General features: G+C 46.8%; 1 protein-coding gene across 5 annotated transcripts in view; it reads left to right on the top strand.

Annotated features, from left to right (window-relative positions):
* Window positions 1–9,866, top strand: part of ITSN1 (intersectin 1) — a 220,210-nt gene extending 210,344 nt beyond the window's left edge. For all 5 annotated transcript variants that reach the window (XM_078452815.2, XM_078452814.2, XM_078452812.2 and 2 more), the window contains 6 exons: window positions 693–905; window positions 1,936–2,057; window positions 3,404–3,486; window positions 3,771–3,854; window positions 4,399–4,572; window positions 6,848–9,866. In XM_078452815.2, coding sequence (XP_078308941.1) covers window positions 693–905; window positions 1,936–2,057; window positions 3,404–3,486; window positions 3,771–3,854; window positions 4,399–4,572; window positions 6,848–6,996 — 825 coding nt within the window. In that variant the 3' untranslated portion in view covers window positions 6,997–9,866. The remainder of the gene's footprint in view (window positions 1–692; window positions 906–1,935; window positions 2,058–3,403; window positions 3,487–3,770; window positions 3,855–4,398; window positions 4,573–6,847) is intronic.
* Window positions 9,867–19,244: the final 9,378 nt, after the last annotated feature.

Raw genomic sequence — 19,244 nt, 5'->3', positions numbered from 1 at the left:
ACTCGGAGCCATCTCCAAGGTTTGGCGAAGTGGCAATGAGAGTGTCCCCTTCACACTTTCCGGACTAGTGAGTTGGTGGAGATTTAATGTGAGCCAACACCGTGTCTGCTCTGCTTGGCTTTGAGGCATCACTCAGCGCCCTTGAGTTTTGCACTCACTCACGTGCGAGGGGCCTGGACTCTAGCTGACCTTGGAAAGTAGCATGTGGTCTGTAGAATTGTGCAGGGAGCGGTTGCTGCTTTCCCCAAGCGCAAGGGACCTTTTGAACCCGTGTGGGGTCGTCACTGGAGCTGGCTGATGCCCCCTTTGGAGACACAGCCCGTACTCATTGAGGTGGGAGAGGGCCGAGAATTTTCTTCCTGTTTGCCATTTCCCAGTAAATAAAAGGGGGGCACCGACACCCTCAGACGTTAGTAGACCCCCTCGGGAGAAAGCAGTCAGAAGTATATTCAAGACTCATCTGGACACTTGGAGTCCCCAGAACTGTGTCTTTGACTGCCTTTGACTCCTTGGCCCTGAAAGGTACTGCCTGAAGTCTGCAAAGCAGTCTTTGATTGAAGCCTAAGATACAGGCCCGTGGGGGCCCAGCCTCCGATTCTGACGGAGCCCGCGCTTTCAGACGCAGAAACACAAAAATCAAAAAATGACCTCCCTTCACCGTGTCCTCTTTGGGCTTTGTTTTCCTTTCTCAGCAACTTGTGTTCAATTCAGTGACCAATTGCTTGGGGCCACGCAAGTTTCTGCACAGCGGGAAACTCTACAAGGCCAAGAGCAACAAGGAGCTGTATGGCTTCCTCTTCAACGACTTCCTCCTGCTGACCCAAATCATAAAGCCCTTGGGCTCATCTGGCACGGACAAAGTCTTCAGTCCCAAATCGAACCTGCAGTACAAAATGTACAAAACAGTAAGTGTGGTTCTAGATCGTGGTTCTAGATTACGATTCTAGATTGCAATATCAGGGTTGGTGTTGGTTTCCAGAAGGAGGCAGAGTATGAGCAGGGTTTGGGGGGGGGGTTGTGGTGTAGAGGAGAAGACGGAGGGATGAGCCAGGGTTTAGGGTAGCTAAAGGAGTGCAGTTCAACATTATCAGAAGAGGAACAGCATTCGACTCGATTGACAAGACATCTATCTATGAGCTTCCAAATGGCCACTGTGGTTCCTCAGACGTGAGGAGTGCCCCCTATGCTGGTGGGGCTCGCGGTCTAGTGTGACGCAGGAGGCAGGCATGGGACAGCTCAGAAGTTGAGCACTGGTGCCCACCTTCCAAGCATTCCCAGACCCTTCCCCAAACTTCTCAGGATCGCTTGAAACATCTGTGCCCCTCACCTTTTCCAGCAAAAGCCAATCTAAACAGTCCATGTGTGGAGAATTTCCCTCTGCTGTTTATTTGGTCTGCTCCTATGTACATAGCTGTGTTTGTGTGTCTTTGTGTCACGGGATACCGTTTTCCTAAATTTGTCTGTGTGGGGGCGTTTGTGCGGAAAAATTTTCTCTGAGGCAGCAGTTAGGGGATTGTGGGGTGATGGTGATTGTGGGGCAAAGAACAATGTACTTATGTAGATTGTCACTAGCAACTTTGTATGAAAATCTTTGGAGGGGATTGGCTGGAGGTTAAGTTGTTGAAGACTGTTTGCTGGTTGGGATATGTAACGGCCAAAACAGACCGGTCAGCTCGTATTGCGAAGGGCTTAAAAAATACCAGCAAAATGGAGGAGGCAAAAATTCTATTTATAGTTTGCAATACATGAAAGTTGATATTAATGCAAAATTATGATTCCAGTAGAGTTTACTGGAAAACACACACACACACACACACACACACACACTCAGTTTAGTTTACTAGAACATGTGCACATAAGCTCACGCACACTCATAGTTCATTGAAACACACAGAGTCCCGTCTGGTTGTTTAATGCCTGTGCATTCTCTTTCAGCCTATTTTCCTGAATGAGGTTCTAGTAAAATTACCCACTGACCCTTCTGGAGATGAGCCCATCTTCCACATTTCCCACATTGACCGAGTCTACACCCTCCGAGCCGAAAGCATAAATGAAAGGTAAGACCTGCCACCTGCCTGGCACTGGGGACCTGGGTTCCACCAGGCTGGACATATGTAGAACATTTAATTAATCAGCAGGTCCCAACATTTGTTCAGTTGCAATACCACAACCTCTGGCTGGAGGGGTCTTCATGCTTTTCTCTAGAGCCGCTCAAAAGTTTAACACGTGGCGTGAATTTTTCAAAATAAAATGAATTGAAACTGATTTTGCTTGAGAATTTTTTTAAAGGAAATTTCCATCTTTCTTTGAGATCCGTGGAGCATCTCAGTTTCCCAAGGTTTTCCAGGTGGCAGAAACCAATAGAAAGGCGATCTGGGGATTAATAGGACCACCCAAGCCCCACCCTATCCTCAGCTGGGCTCGCTTACGCAGACATCCTGGATCTGAGAGCAGTGGGTTGTTTTGTTATTTTGCTTCAATCGTGTATTCAAGGCTCTGCCCTACAGCCAAATGAAATAGATCATTTCTGAAGGGCGAACTTGACCCAAGGCCAACCGACATTCCAAAGGGCATTTGTGCCAAACAAGAAAACTGGCCAAAGCTATCATACATATGGGTCTCCGAGAAATGAAGGAGAAAGCGTCATGCCAACTACTTTGCTCGGGAGTGTGTTTGCTTTTCCCTAGAAAGTGGTTCCCTGTCTGGGAAATGGTTTTGTTCTTCCCTTGGATGGTTTAATAAGAGAGATCCTTCTGGCCTTCTTTGGTTAGGCAAACATGGGGTGCTTTTTAAAAGAATTAATTCATTAATTTTATTCAATTTTTTTTTAATTTACATCCAAGTTAGTTAGCATATAGTGCAATAATGATTTCAGGAGTAGAATCTAGTGATTCAGTCCCTATATAAAACACCCAGTGTTCGTCCCAAGTGCCGTCCTTAATGCCCCTTGCCCATGTAGCCCATCCCTCCACCTACAACCCCTCCAGCTTCCCTCAGCTTGTTCTCTGTGTTTAAGAGTGTCATATGTCTTGTCCCGCTCCCTGTTTTTATATTATTTTTGCCCCCCCTTCCCCTATGTGCATCTGTTTTGTAATGGGATGCTTTTCAACGAGGGAGGAGAGAGTTGCATGCCAACATCTCCGGGTCAGCATTTCTCTTCCACAGGGGCACCAAGGCCAAGGCAGGTCTTAAGCATATCAGTAAAAATGCCACTCCTCCCTCTTTATTAATGGTAGGAATAATTATTAGCATCATTTGACAGAACAGCAGACTTTCTTTCCCAAGCCTTTGTTGTTCAGATCAAATGAACAAAGCAGGTAGGGTCCTGGAGACTGAATGCGAATGGACCTGAAACCTTTTTCCTGAGTTCTGTTTGGCACCTTTCTGTCTTTTTATTTCCAAGGACTGCCTGGGTGCAGAAAATCAAAGCTGCTTCAGAACTCTATATAGAGACTGAGAAAAAGAAGCGGGAGAAGGCGTACCTGGGTATGCATTGCTCAGTGGCATGGACTGTTTCCAGCCGAGCTGGGGCAGAGAAGTTTGGGCTCAGAATCCTTAAAGCTGGAAGATGAGCCTGGAGGCGGAGGGAGGCTGAGAAGGGACGGGAGTGGGGGAGGGGAGAGTGGGGCGCAGGATGAAGGGTGGAGCCAGCCAGAGTCTGAGGGGAGAAGGGGGGGCAGCTACATAAAACTGGTCTGAGGCAAACAGGGATGGGGAAGGCACCAAATGTTTCAGTGAAGCATCTTGTGTTGTTCTTCCCGCTGTCGTAGTCCGTTCCCAAAGGGCAACAGGTATTGGAAGGTTGATGGTGAACGTTGTTGAAGGCATTGAGCTGAAACCCTGTCGGTCACATGGTAAGGACCTCAAATTCCCTCTAGCATGGGTTGTTGGTAGAAGCCTTTTCTCCCTTCCCCCCAGCCAGACTTAAGTCAAATGTGCTATTTCCATAATCCTAAATTTTCCTTCCAGAATTGGCTTTTCTAACACTTGTTAAAATCTAGAGGTTTTTTTTGTTTTGTTTTGTTTTGTTTTTTTAATTTAATCCTTCCCACCATTTTGCTTTTCAGAGAGATCCGGGTGGTTGCCATTTCATAGTGGATGTGATACAGTCTAAGGCTATAACAAAGAGACAGGAAAGGCTTAATTTTAAAGTCCATTAATCTAATTATTTAAGTGTTATCAATATTTACGTATTATAACTTAACTGTGATGCTGGATTGTGGGAGTTTTTGCCCAGATTCTCCATTTTATGGCACTTATCGAGTGTGGCAATGGGAGGGGGGTGGTAAAAATGAGGGACATGGAGGGAAATTGCTGCCCGTCGTGGCTGTGACCCTGCCATGCCGTGCCCAGAGCCCTGCAGCCAGGTAGGAGTCTAGCAGACTGTGTCCACTCTAGGAAAGAGTAACCCGTACTGTGAGGTGACCATGGGCTCCCAGTGTCACATCACCAAGACGATCCAGGACACTCTGAATCCCAAATGGAATTCCAACTGCCAGTTCTTCATCAAAGACCTGGAGCAGGAGGTCCTCTGCATCACCGTGTTTGAGAGGGACCAGTTCTCTCCAGACGGTGAGTAGAGAGCGGCCTCGCGAGGTGCCCTTCCTCCTCTGTCATCCAGCTTTCAGGGGTAAATGTTTTCTACCTGGGACCTTGGTGCCCAGGATTTTTTTTGACCCACCCCTCCCCCAGAAAGATGAGGTTGGCGCAAGGCAAGACTCAGCCCCCCTAGAAAGTGGCCTTCACCGATGCTGGGACATCTCAGAAAAGGTGAACAAAAAGCACGTTTGGTCTAGAGTGGTCCAGCTGCCCTAGATAGAGAACACAGTCCCATGCCTCCCTACAGCACGCGACTGCAAAAAAGACTGTACCCCAGAGTCTCAGCCCAGTCCTTTAGTTCCTGGCCCAAAGCCACGGTGATAATGGATAAAAGTAGCCCGTTGAGCAAGAAAAGTGTCAGCCCACGACAGGCGTGGCAAGAAGCAATCAGTGCACTTTGGGTGACATGTCTGGTTAATCAAAAGGATGGAACTGTGGAACTGGGTTGGATGAATCATTCCTTCAACCCGCTTCCTGCTTCTGCTTTGAGCCTGGAAAAGAAGGCACCTGGCCAATGACTCCAAGAAATTCTCTCTCTTTTCCTCAACTGATAAAAACCAGAGAGTAAGTCTGAAGATGGCAGGCTCAATTATATCCAAAGAGTATAGGGAAGTGCTAGGAGTGAGGGGCTTCTGCTAGCTTGGCTTTTGCCTTTTAATACTTTTATATGAATTATCTCATTGTGAGTTAGGTACCTTTGGTTACGGTCTAAAGACAGGCACATAGCTGGCTAAATGTTAGAGAATGCCCAGAACAACTCTCAAGGCTAGGCTCTCGACTACTGTGTTTCATTGCCAGTTTTCATTCTGACAAGTGAAAGTTTAAGACTGGTCATTTTAATTAGGGAAATAACAGGACACAGTGACAACTCCACTAGGGTATAAATTAAAAATCCTAGTGTTGTTCTTATATAAGAGATTATTCCCACGAAATGAGCATAGGGCAAAATAAATTTGTATCTGTCCACCAGAAAAAAACTCTCACATCTTTTTTTTTTTAATTATTTTTTAAAGCTTTTTTTTTGTTTGTTTGTTTTTTCTTTCCAGTAATCTCTACATCCAACATGGGGCTCAACTCATGACTCAAGATCAAGTGTCACAGGCTCTTCTCACTGAGCCAAGTGGAATCTTGAAAGGCTGTTTCCTGTACAGGAGTGCCTGGATAGCAGTATATTCCACCAAATAATTCTTGAATGAATAAATGAAGGAATTATGGTCTGGAGGCCCATTTAACACCATTGCGTAATTGCCTAATTTGAAAAAAATTTTCAAGTATAGGGGCACCCGGCTGGCTCAGTCTGCAGAGTGTGCAACTCTTGATCTCAGGGTTATGAGTTCGAGCCCCACATTGGATGTGGAGTCTACTTAAAAAAAAATAAATAAAAAGTTAAAAAAAGGAGGGGGTCAGCTCAGATCTTGATCTCAGGGTTATGAGTTCAAGCCCCACATTGGATGTGGAGCCTACTTAAAAAAATAAATAAAAAGTTTAAAAAGGGGGCAGGGGTGCCTGGCTGGCTCAGTCAGCTAAGCATCCGACCCTTGATCTCAGCTCAGGTCTTGATCTCAGGGTCGTGAGTTCAAGCCCTGCACTAGCTCTGCACCAGGCGTAATGCCTACTTAAAAAAAAAAAATTAAAAACCACAAATATATTCACATCTGTGCTTCTACTGGTGCTCAATATTTGATAAAAAGTGGGGTTGAGATAGTTTTGGGAGCGCTGTTGAAAGCATGCAGCCCCAGGCTGTGTGTGGCCTCCTCTCCCACACCTTGCATTTGCTCTCTGGCACACGCAAGGGGCATTTTAAGGACCAGCCCTAGCTCACCATCTTTGCTTTTTCTGAAAAGGATGTGACATCACGAAGTGCCCTTTTGTGATGAACCCTGGGAGATATTACTTTTCAATCTTTGTGCAACTGATATGGCATCCAATGTTGCATTGCCTCCCGGGACGCTTCTAGGCCTTTGGAGCTCCCCAGGTGTGGGGACTGTCATCGTCTCTGTTTTTACTTCCTTCTAGACTCACCTTCGTCCCCACCCTGGTGTCCTTTTTTTTTTTTTTTTTTTTTTCTTTCCCTCCATTCAAAACTTATGCTCTGTCATTGTGGTTCATGGATTCCTATAAACTGACCTAATTCCCTTTTGGAAGAAGGGAGGGTATAACAAGTCGCTGAAAAATTCCCAGTGTGCCAAATACATGCCTTGAAGTTAAGGAATTCTCTCTCTGAGCAGGGTGTTCTTTCTCCTTTCAGATTTTTTGGGTCGGACAGAGATCCGTGTGGCCGACATCAAGAAGGACCAGGGTTCCAAGGGCCCAGTTACAAAGTGTCTCCTGCTACATGAAGTCCCCACAGGGGAGATTGTGGTCCGCTTAGACCTGCAGCTGTTTGATGAGCCATAGGGAGCAGGCCCTGGTGTGCTGGTAGACTTCCTCCAGCCCGAGGCAGCAGGTGCGATCTGGACATGGGGTTGCTTTTCTAAGACCACCGTTGGATGTTCAGCCACAGGGCAACGGGACAGTGAAGACAGGCCCCTCAAAACTTTTAGGAATAATTCTTGACAATCCTTCCCCCGCCCCCAAACAAGTTCCCATTTTATGAAGCAGAACTGTCTTCCTTCGTCCTCACTGCAGGCCTCATCATGGCTTCTAGGGTCTTTGAAATCCCATAGCCCCCAGCTAGATTTGGTTGGGAGTCTGGCCCATCCCTGGGCCCGAGGCTTGGGTCTGGTCACTGTAAAATAGATTTATAAATGCAATGTCTGTATTTTTGGAGAACTCATGTAACCCTCCACCAGTCCCCAGATAGGCCCCTGGGCCCATGATGCCTAGTCCTTCGTGTGTTTTAGAAGTAACTATGAAGGTCTTGCCATTGCTTCAGAATCTTATTCCCCCACCGGGACCTTATTTGAAATGCTGCCCTGGATATGATCAGTCGGGGAGGTGGTCTCCAAATCAGACAGTGGGCTAGCTCTTTGAAGAGCTGGTCCATGGAAGATTCTAGCAGGTGCATTGTTAGAGCCCTTCCAGTGCCCTCCAGGTCTTTTATTGATAGATGTCAATGAAAACTATCACTAGCTACCTTCGGGTGATCCAGTTTTGATTTCCAGCATGCTTGGAAGATGGTTAAGGAAGCTTGTTATCTACAAAGTTATACTTTGTTGGATTAGATCACCACAGGTCACCTGAAAGGCTACTTTACAATGTCATTGGGCCCTGGTTGCCAGCCCAGTTGGAAAATTCTCTTTGGTTTGGAGGTCCTACGATGTTTCGTGACAAGAGTAATCTCTGGTGACCAGCTCTGAGCCTGCTTTTGCTTGAATGTGCCGGATCCTGATTGTCATGGGGAATTCTAGCAGCTGTCTTTGGCGTGTTCCCAAGAAAGAAACATCCCCAAGACGTGAAAAAGAAAAGTCGCGATCCGGAAGTGGGATGGAAAGATGTAAAGGAACTCCATTACATGCTGGGGGGAAGGCCCTAGGAGCATACACGCCTCACAAATCTGGGGAGGAAGACCCAAGACTCGTTCCCATATTCTTCCATACACAACCAACCTCTCAGTAATGGAAACCCATGTGCTTGTTGCCAGAGTCAGGAACGTATGACCATGTGCCAAGCTGTTTGGTTTGAGTTCTTTGATTCCCCACCCCCCCCAATAGCCAGGAGATAGGCTGGTTAACTAGATAATAACTTGATTTGCTAATGAAAAGTGTGGGCCGTATTTTGTTCGCATGTTAATGTTCTCCTAATCCCAGTTTGTTGTGGCCATGACATGTTCTTTGCATGTTCTCTTGGTACTGGAGTCCAGCTTTCCTGTGTTAGACAGTGTTCTCTTTGATTGTAGGTCCTAATTTAACTAGGGTTGTAGAAATGCTTTGTAAGTGGTAGCATTAACATAGTGGCCGAGTCTCCACTTTGCTGGGAACTGAATGCATAGTGTCATAATTTCCCATAAGAGCTCTGTCATATTTCAAGCAATTTTTAAAATGTGTGTGTTAGAAAGGGCAACAAAGTTTACATTTCATACTTTTAAGAAACACTTTATTATTTATTTATTGAAGATAGTGTAGAATTTTGTATCGCGAACAAACAGACATGAGTATTTTTTAAAACAGACACACCCTTTAGTTAGAAACTTTCAACTGAACACTGTTACAGACCAAGGTGAACTTCAGGCATGCATTTGTTTACCACTTCCCAGAAGAAGATATAGTGAAAATACCTTAGGTTTATATTTTTTTGACGTTGTTAAGAAACTGTGTGGAATTAAATCTATAAATAGACATACAACTTATGCTTTCCTATTTCTATACCCAATACAGTTTGTTCAGTGTATTCGTGAAGGACGTGTTCTATGGTAGAAAAAAAAACGTATGCAGTGTGTCAGTGGGGTAGTATTGGGTCACCATTCCAATCCCTTTCCTTCTGTTCTCCCTTTTCTTCATTGGCTTTCTTTGTGCGTCAGGGCTGGTCATCACTGTTTATCCAGGTAGGATGTAGTGTGAACAATGACAAGAATCTTAGTAGCCCTTTTAGGCCTGCCGGTCACCCACTCACGGCATCACCCACTCGCTGCGTCCCATCATCGGAGTTAATGTGGCACGAAAGAGCGGTATGTGAGTCTTTCTCCCAAGTGACTATGTTGAGCATCCCTGAGCTGCCTCCTCCAGGACAGCAATTCTGGATTGGCATCCTTGCACTCAGTGGTGTAATTGGTACGGTGACCGATCTTACTTGTGGATGATGTAGTTTGGCCCTGAGATCCAGCTATGACTCAGGAGTCATGCTGGGGTGGGGGAGGAGATAGAGAAACGTGGATGGTGCATGGTGTCTCTTTGACCTCTCTTTACAATGACTTCACAATGTCACTGGGCCCTGGCTGCCAGTCCAGTTGGAAAATTCTCTTTGGCTTGGAGGCCCTATGATGTTTCATGACAAGAGTAATCACTGGTGACCAGCTCTGAGCCTGTTTCTGCTGCCGTTTTCTGGCTTTTTGGCTGCCTGGGCTAAATTTCATAGAGAAGAAATGTCTTTTTCCAATAAGCAACCCGTTTCCTGGCGCTTTGCTTCTAAATGCAGGGTTTCTGTAGGCCACTATAGCCTGGCATTCTGATCCCAGCCCTCCACATGCCCTTGTAAGTTTCCCATCTACTCTGAGCCACACTGACTTCCTCTAGCCCAGCAAGGGGCTTTTCTGCTCTCAGGCTGTGTGCTGAGAACGGGAGCCCTTGGACTGGGGTTTTATGTAGACTAGCTCTCCTGAATGGACAATCCGTATCCTAATCCCTCTGGGCAGGGTTTCTCTGGCTGGTACTGTCTTCCCTGGCAGGCAGGCAGGCAGGCAGGCAGGCTGGCAGGATCATCTCCTGGAAACAGGTCGGCCGTAACCAGGAGAGCCTGGAGGGTGTTCATTCACATCCTGAGCTTGCCTGACCCCGAATGGGGGACTCTCCTAGGCTAGGGTCACCAGGGATGCTTGAGAAACTGGAACCAGATTTCCTTGTTTGACTGCTTGGATAACATGTCCCTGTCCTCTGACGGCAGGAAAGAGAACGGTGCTCCAAAGAACATTAGTGTTAAAGGGGACTTTTTTTCTTCTTTGCTTTTTTGAAGAGCTTGAGCATGACCTACGTATGTGAAGGTAACTGATTTCATGTGGTTGAATAGTACTGAATTTAACTGAAAAAAGAAAATCCCATCAGAAAGTGGGTAAATTGATCACTTGCATCTTGGTGACCTGGTACCACCCCCCCCCCACCCCTGTGACTTCCGGGGTGGGAATGAAGTCGGGGGTTAGATGCTAGAGCCACCAGGGAAGGATGATTGGAGGTCTGCTGTCCAAGACCAGGCAGGTGAGCTGTCCCTTCAGGAGCTGGCCGGTGCAATCATAAGCCACTGACCATGCAGAGTGGGAGCATTCTCGAATCCGGTGGGGTTGGAGAACGAGGGGAAATGGATGAGTGCTTCTGGTTTTATTAGAAAGGTGGAGATTTAGGAGTATAATTTAGAGTTTGCCAATACTTTGTATGAGGAGAAAAAGACTTCTCCATCTCTACTCCAAATAGCCTTTTCTGGTTGGTTGGACTTTTTGATTCGTCAGAAGAAAATTTGTATTTGTGTGTAACAATGTTAAAACTTTCCGTTGGAAACAGCTAGTGGGTTTTAATTGTATTTCATGTGCTCCCTTCCCTTCCCTTCCCTTCCTTTCCCTTTCCTATCTTTTCCTTTCCTTTCCTTTCCTTTCCTTTCCTTTCCTTTTCTTTCTTTCCCTTCCCTTCCCTTTCTTTCCCTTCCTTTTTTCCTTCCCTTTTTCCTTCCCTTTCCTTTCCTTCCCTTCCCTTCCCTTCCCTTTCTTTCCTTTCCCTTTTTCCTTCCCTTTTTCCTTCCCTTTCCTTCCCTTCCCTTCCCTTTTTCCTTCCCTTTTTCCTTCCCTTCCCTTCCCTTCCCTTTTTCCTTCCCTTTCCTTTCCTTTCCTTCCCTCTCCTCTCCTCTCCTCTCCTCTCATCTCCTTTCCTTTCCTCTCCTTTCCTTTCCTCCTCTTCCCTTTCCTTTTATTCTGACTGCCTTCTCCTTTGAGGTTGGAGATGAGCTTTACAGCAGACACAAGCACTTTGAAACGGACACTGGCAGACTTCAGAGGTGGTAGGGTCTTTTCAGACTCGAGGTGAACGTGAGGTTAGCAAAGGGTCTGCTTACTCCAGATGGACTTGCTCTACGCATATAGAGCCTCTGGTGCCAGAAGGTGAGGTTGAGGGAAACTGTCGGTCCTGGCTGTTTCTCCTTTGCTTTCTGGTATAGGAGGCCGAGTTCCTACCAGGTAAAAAGCATAATGGGTAGCACCAGAAACCGGTGACAAGGTGAAGCCTCCGATGCTGTGGTCTGAGCTGCCCTATGAGGCATTCGGCGAAAGTAACACCTCCCTGTGTTTGTGCCCTGAGGTGTCGAAATGCCTGCGGGCCTTCCCCTTTCTGCTGGGAATAGCCCAGGTCAGCAGCCAAGACTCTCCTGGCAGTGCCCTGAGCTGTGTTCTGTGGGGGCCGCTTAGTATGGTGTAAATCACGTTGGCATGTCTATCGTGCTTGGAAAACAGCCGTTTATTTGAGCTAAAGGGAAGGAAAGTTCTAGAACTCCCATTTCCTCACCTCACGCTGTATCGGATCCAGGATGTGTTTGTAGGTCATCACGCTCAACTGAGGTACATCACCTGATATCCGTAGGAGCCAGAATCTATTCCTGATAAGCATGGAAATCTTACTCCACGTGAAGGATAGAAACATCTAACAGCTTTCTCTATCTTGGGAGCATGAAAACCCAGATGCCAACATGTTGGAGTCTTATCTCTGGGCTGTGATCTCTTAGTAACTCAGTCAGTAAGGCTAATAGTGTGTTGTTCATTCTGGGAGTCCCCACCCTGCACTAGGCCACTGTCTTAGGGACTGGGAGATACAAAGGAAAGGCCTGCCTCTGTGGCTTTCATGCCCTAATTGTAGATCTGACTTGGAGTTATTTAAATACCACCCAATGCTTGTAAAAGCTCATCTCCACCTCTAAATAATTATATCAGTGACAGGCAGATCAGTTCCTCCATTAAGAGAAACCCTCATTGCTCTGGCCTTGGAGAACCAGATAACACATACGTAATAGAGTAAGTTTTTGGACACTGTATGTGGTTGTGGTATTTCAGGGTAAATTTGCCCCTACTGTATGTCAGGGTTTGTGTGAATTTTTTTTTTTTAATGTTTATTTTTGAGAGAGAGACAGAGAGAGACAGAGACAGGGCGTGGGAGAGGAGCAGAGAGAGAGGGAGACAGAGAATCCCAAGCAGGCCCTGTGCTGTCAGCACAGAGCCAGACGGTGGGGGGGAGGAGGGGGGCTTGAACCCACCAACCGTGAGATCATGACCTGAGCTGAAATCAAGAGTCGGATGCTTAAACCAACTGAGCCACCCAAGCGCCCCTGTGTGGATTGTTTTTAAGTGGATTCTGTTCTAAGTTCTATAGCAGCCTGTATTGTTAATATCATCTGAATAGCGCGACTATTTTAGTATTCAAAGCCCACCAGGTAAAACTGCGTTCAGAAGTGGGCTCATTTGGTCAGTCTTGAAAACCACTGAGCGTTTCTCTGATATTTCCTGAGAATTAAGCAGTCACCAGGGTTTCTTTTTGTGCAGTGGTAGGAATAGGGACCTTTCTTCTACAACACCGGTTTTGTGCTTTTATCATTTAAAAGAATAACATTCCTGCGCGGCTGCGTTTCTAAAACTCTGTTCCTCTGCATTTCTCCTCTTATACTCAAATCTCTTATTTCCTCCCGCGTCTCCGTCTGAAAAGAGCGGGGGCCTAGGGCAGAGGGGGATTCAGGAACCAGAGAGAGGGGGTTGCGGTGTGGTTGAGGAATCAGCGGCTGCCTTCCTACCCGCCGTGGCCGCCAGGGGGCGATCTCCCGTTGGAAACCTGCGGTCCGCGGGCGGCTCCGGGGGCGCTGGTTCCACCTCCTGCGGCCCCCGCGGTTGCGTGTATGGTGTTGTGAGGGCGGGGGGCTGTGTGTGTGGTCTGGGGTGTGTAAATGTGTAGCGTGTGTATGTGAGAGTATGAGTGTATATAGTGTGTGAACGCGTGTGGTGTATATGTGTGAGAGGATGCGTGTGAGCCTGACAGTGTGTGTGGCGTGTGTGATACGTGCGCTGTGCCTGCGTGCGGTGTGCACGTGATGCATGGGTGGTGTGTGTGTGTTTGCGTGTGCACCCAGAGAAACGAAGCCAAGTGGATTGAACAGAGGAGCAGGCTGGCCTGACCCCACCGTGGTCGCGCTCAGGAGCCGCTACAAAATGAAGATCGGGGCCCCTTGTTGAAAATTACTAAGAGGTTTGAGGTGGTGGCGGCAGAGGATTGAACCAAGCACGTGGTCCCGTGTGACTGTGCGGGTCACGCGCTCGCGAAGCTGGCCCTGGACACGCTGTGCTTTTGCTTGGTTCTTGAGGCAGGTGGGGCTTCATCTTCTGTCTTCTCACTTTGTAAAGGCTCCCTGGCAGGTGGAGGCGGGGAGAGCTGAGCTGAAAATACTTTTCAAAGCGTCTGCTCTTATTTCATAGCAGCACAAACGGTCCAGACTAATCAGAGGGTACAAGACCCAAACCGCTCTGTGACAGATGTGCCCCACGGCCAGAGAGGGAGTCATCTGCCCTTCTCTTAGCTCCCCGCCCAGGGCGTGCCCCAGGCGCCCAGGCCTTCGAGCCTTTAACCCACTAATTTGAAATAAGACCGTTCCCTTTGGTCTTTAGTCAGCCTCGGGGGGCTATTCTGCCTTTTCCAGGTAGGACAGGGAGGCCTTTTGAGCCTCTGCCTTCAGAGGACCATCCAGAGGAACAGGAGAAGCAAGGAGGCTGGGGGAGGTGTGCGTGCCCCTTCCCCGGGGTCTGCACGCGGCTTGGTCCACGGCCACTCCCCGGAGAGAGAGCTGAGGAGTCTCCAGGCGTCTGGGGGCACCTGCCTCTGGGACGTGGGGCCTACCCAGCTCAGGTCTCCCTGTAGGATCCCACGGATGGCTTTGGAGTAGGGTGAGCTCAGGAGAGAGGAAAGAGCCCCGTGTGTGAGTAGCCTCAAGTTTTAGAAGTCCACGGCTCTGCCAGGCAGGTGAGCTTGCTCGCTGTTGCTTTCTCTCACAAAGCAACTTCTTGTTCCTTTTTCTTGCACTGGGCTGGACGCTCCACAACATTTGCAGTTCTGCTTCCTCTTGGCAAATCAGTCTCATTCCTACACACACAGAGCAATAATCCTTTCTGTTTCCCGATTCTGCCCGGAATCCCAAAGCTTGCTAAGTAAAAATATTGACGGAAAGTTGCACAGACGTTGCACATTCATCTTGTGTGGGTATGACTGCGTCGCTTTGAATGAAGTAGCAAATTATAGCTTTGTTGCTACACGTAATGCACCCTTCCAAACTACTGAAAGTTCAGGTAGTGTTTTCCAGAGTAATTAACATTGTGTTCGCGTTAATTTTCATAAATGAACGTTTTGATGCGCATTTTACCAATCAACATCCTTAAGATGTCATCTGCTAAATAGTCACTGTGTCAGAAAGTAGATATTCTGGCAAGATCTTTGGTAATGATATTTATTTTTACACATGCATCGAAAACATGCATTGCCAATAGCCCAAGTGTCTTTGAACTGTGAAGCCAGCTTTAGATGTTGTCTGCTGAAACCCAGCTAGCTGAAGTCTATACCCTCCTGGCCCCCTTCCCTCTACCTTCCGTAGCCCTGCGTAGATTGAGAAGTTGGCAATCATATAATTCATGTTGTATTGCCTTAGCTGCATTAGCTTTGTACCCTCACGTCTGTAGGTGGTCAACATATGTGTAAATACATGTATATAGATGAGAAATCTACAACAAAAAATGTCCTGTGTATGATAATCAGCTCTTGGCATCTGGTTTTCTGCGTTTGATACAGTTTCCAGCTAAGAAAAAGGCAGGATTCCAATCCATAAAGTGAAAAAGTTATGCTCTTTAAAAGGTTTGTCATGAAATCTCTGCTGTGTGTTTATGGGAATGTCCATGACTAACTGTATATATGGTATGTAAGAGGCTATGCTGGTAAATGTTGCATAAACTAACATAGATTCTGTAGTCAAAATATTTAACTTGTTATTGTAAAATGTGATTCGTCATTGAGAGATTATTTTTCTGTATGTATAATGAGAGTATTTTAGGAATCTAATTTAAGTGCATAAAAATATAGAAAAAAAAAATTAAAAACCTATTCCAGGAGTAGAAAATACTTAATCAGATTACTTGGGTTCAGCCCAACTAAATTTCTTATATTAAAAAGAAAATCTGAGTTGCATATGTTAGAAATTCAAAGAAGTCATTTTGGGGGCAGAGAATATGATTAGTTTAAATGAAATGGGTGGTATGAAGAAATGAAACATATCCTGTAGCCATGACCTCGGGTGGGACCTTGGTGTTTCATTAAAAACTGACTTGAACAGGTAACATTCTGGAAGCTGGTTGTGTCAGGAAGGAGGAGAGTACTGAGAGCCTGTTTCCCATCAGATCCATGTGCCACAGAGGCTTCCATGAGTTCTGGCAGATTGATCAGGAATTCAAGCCTGAACCAAACATCCTTCTAGAGAGTTCAGAACATATGGGAAGGACTCCCTACCCCCCTCCCTCCCTCTACCCCCACCCTGACTTCCAGGTCACCCTTTGCGGTTCTCTTCCTGGATAGATTGGGCACATCCCTTTGATGTTTGCCTTTTCAATGAAATTTCCCCGGGGCGTCTTCGCCACTTTTGCCTGTTGCATAGCTGGGTGGGTTGAAGAGTGAAATTTGGAGTTTCTGGGCACACAAAACAGGCAGGGCAGAGCAGTCTCCTGAGATGCCGGTGTCCCTAATGGAGATCCCAGGGGCAAGATGTCTTCCTCATCTTCCCCTTCCCAGAAAAGAGGCAGAAGCCCAAGATGCTTCTAGGGCACAGACTTGCCACCAGAAACGTCCCTGCAGGCCACCGAGGAGAAGATACAACACAAAAGCCCGTGAAACTCGATGTCTAAACCCCTGAGAGATACAGTTGGAAGTCATCTCAGGAGGTGAAAAGCTGGGGGGCCAGCTTCCCCCAACAGACTGGAAGTGATGCCACAAAGCAAATAGTTCCTGGTAAGACAGGGCACTGCATGGGGGTCACTGCCGTGGAGAGTGTAGGGCCGATGGCTTGCAGGGACTCGTGGGGAGTGTGAGCGCCGGGTTTTCAACATTTCTTTCAACGGTTAGCTATGTGCCTCTTGCTGATAACCAGCAGTGGAAGTTCCTTTTTGATAAGCCTGAGATCGGTGAACATTGGAGTCCAAGTGATTCCTGGACTTCCAGGGTGGGAAGCTATGATTTCTGGGAGCTTCCTGGAATCTGTTGAGGCATATGAGGAATCTGCAAATCACCTTGAGGAGCTGTCCTGGTGGATGTAACTTTCTTCCCAAAGATGGAGCCGTTCGGAGATCTCCTTGTTCAAGCTCAGCCTGGGAGCAGGGGGCTGGGCATCTCAGGCCAGCTCGTCAGAACTGGACCAGCTCTGGTCCATCCGCCCAGCATAGGTGTTGACCTTTCTTAGCGCCGTGCCCTCTTGGCTGGGGTAGCAACAGGGCTGAGTGGGAATGAGTTAGCCAGTCAACTGCTCCTCGGGCCGTAGTTCAGAAAACTTTGGGGACAGGGAAAGCCAGAGCCTGGGGGTCCTACCCAGCAGTGCCTGCAGGCCACTCCAGCTAGCCTTTACCTGTTTGGAAAAGAATGTATCAGTCTGACACGAGTCCCTCGTGACAAATGGGTCCCACTGCTGGTGGCATATTGCTTCCCTCACAACCCTTCCCCGGGGGTGGGACTCAGCCACCCCTCACCCCCGCCATGGATGTCCTGTTGACTGTAATATACTTCTGTTGCCAAATAATGGTACTCGTTAATTTTCCATAAAAGGGAGACTATATTGTCTGATATGTAACGTCAATGGAGCTCTAAAAATTATTAGAGTCTATTATAAATTGTAGAATTATGTATTCGTCTAAGGTTTGATGAAGCAGGGCCAAGACATTAGGTTGCTTTTTTTGTTTGTTTAAAAGAAGCTGAGGTTAGTTCTCCTGGTCGAGTGTTCCTTTTGGCACCTTATTATGTATGAAACGTTACATTTTACTGATTCAGATTATGGTAACTGATTTTGTTTTTCTTAACCCAGTAGCAACACCAGTGCAGATGGCTATTCCTGTGTTTCTTGACCCTAAAAAGAACAATCTCTTCAAAACAGCTCTTTGTTCATTTTGACCTGTATGGTTTCAATTCACATGGTTCATGAATAAAACGAGAAAGCCAACCCTGTTCCGGTGGATTGTTTCGGGTTCTTTCTGCCCCACCTCCCTTCTGAGCAGGCAGGAAACAGAGAGCCCGGCCAATGGCTCCCCTTCCTGTGTGCTTCCTTCTCCCACGGGGAAGGCTGGAGTTGTGGAAGGACAACTAAGCGGACCAAACCCACCACCCTTCCCACGCTTTCTGCACACAAATGTTGGTTCCAGGTAGAAATGCATCTCCCGGTACCGACTCCTTCCGAGAACTTGAGCAGTTTTGAGCGGTGGCAGCAGAAATGCCAGGGGTGCTGAGGGGTGAGCACACAGCTCAGCTTGTCTTACCAGGACACTCCGAGGATTGCTCTGGCTTTCCGCGAAGTTTCCGACGCAGACAACGCTGCGTGTTCACAACCCTGAGTCGTAACCCTGGGCGCCATTGGCAGACCCAACACCGAATTTTACTGTTACCTGAATTTTAGGGGATGATTTATGGCATTTTCTTCTGATCTGGTTTTAAGGCAAAATTCCTATTTCATCACTGATTTCTCTGAATGTGAACCAGTGTTAAAGTTCCGAGGTCGTGGGGCCTGGGTGACCCGGTTAAGCATCTCACTTCAGCTCAGGTCATGATTTTGTGGTTTGTGAGTTCAAGTCCTGTATCAGACTCCGTGCACACAGCTCAGAGCCCGGAGCCTGCTTTGGATTCTGTGTCTTCCTCTCTCTGCCCCCCCCCCCCCACCCCAAACTAAATAGACATTAAAGTTCTTGGGTTGGCTTGAACTCCAGTTGAATTGTTATAGGACCTTAAAAAACATCTTCACAATAAAATAGCATGTCTTTGCCCTATTTTTAAATCAGTAGGTCCCATTTTTGGTAAACATAAAAACCCTGTGCTTTTCTTGGTTATTATTTGAAGTTTCAAAAATTAAAATCATTATAAACCAAGAAAATAGTGCTTTTCCAAACTACAACTCATTGTCTCTGTGATCGACACGGTCCCGTTGCACAGCTCAGAGAGTGGAAGGAATTGCTGATATAAAGCATGTTGAGTAGGTACCTCTTGAACCAAATTTAGTAGGAAATATTTTATTCTAGAATATTTATTGTTTTTTCCTAATTATAGAAGTAATATTTGTTAATGCAGAAAATTCAGCAAGCTCAGAAAAATACAAAGGAAATAAAATCAATTAGTGGAGATACTCTTCCACACAAAAATAAATGTTAACATTTTGATGCTCATTATTCCTGTATTTTCTTGCTCTGTGTGATTGTGTGTGTGTGTGTGTGTGTATGTGTGTTAGATGTTCTTACATTAATAGCTAAAACACACCAAGCACTTCCCTTGTACAAGGCAATGTTCAATTACATAATTTTAGAAAACTTTTCACTTTTGATTGCTTTCTTTTAAATCAGCTATATATTTATCCACAACTTGACTTTTTTTTAAGTGTGTTTACTTAGTTTGAGAGAGAGAGAGAAAGAGCGTGAGTGGGAGAGGGACAGAGTCCCAAGCAGGCTCCATGTTGTCAGCAGACAGCCTGACATGGAGCTTGATCACATGAACCATGAGATCACGACCTGAGCCAAAATCAAGAGTTGGACGCTTAACTGAGCGAACCCCCCGGGGTACCCCTCTCCCAAAGATATTTTGTCCATCAGTCGTCCGGTGTCTTAGAAGCTTGTGGTTTTACGGTGATTCACGTGTGTGGGATGCCGTCTGGTGCGGTGTCGGGCTGGCTGTAGGCAGGAGGCAAGCTAGGATGAAGGCAGACGGGGCTCAGGGACGTGATCCAACAGCCGGTCGAGCATGTGACACTGAGCAAAC

The sequence above is a fragment of the Panthera onca genome, chromosome C2 (genome assembly GCF_046562875.1).
Source record: "Panthera onca isolate mPanOnc1 chromosome C2, mPanOnc1 haplotype 2, whole genome shotgun sequence".
NCBI lineage: Eukaryota > Metazoa > Chordata > Mammalia > Carnivora > Felidae > Panthera > Panthera onca.
Note: the sequence above shows the minus strand (reverse complement) of the source record. Positions and strands in the feature narration are given on the sequence as shown.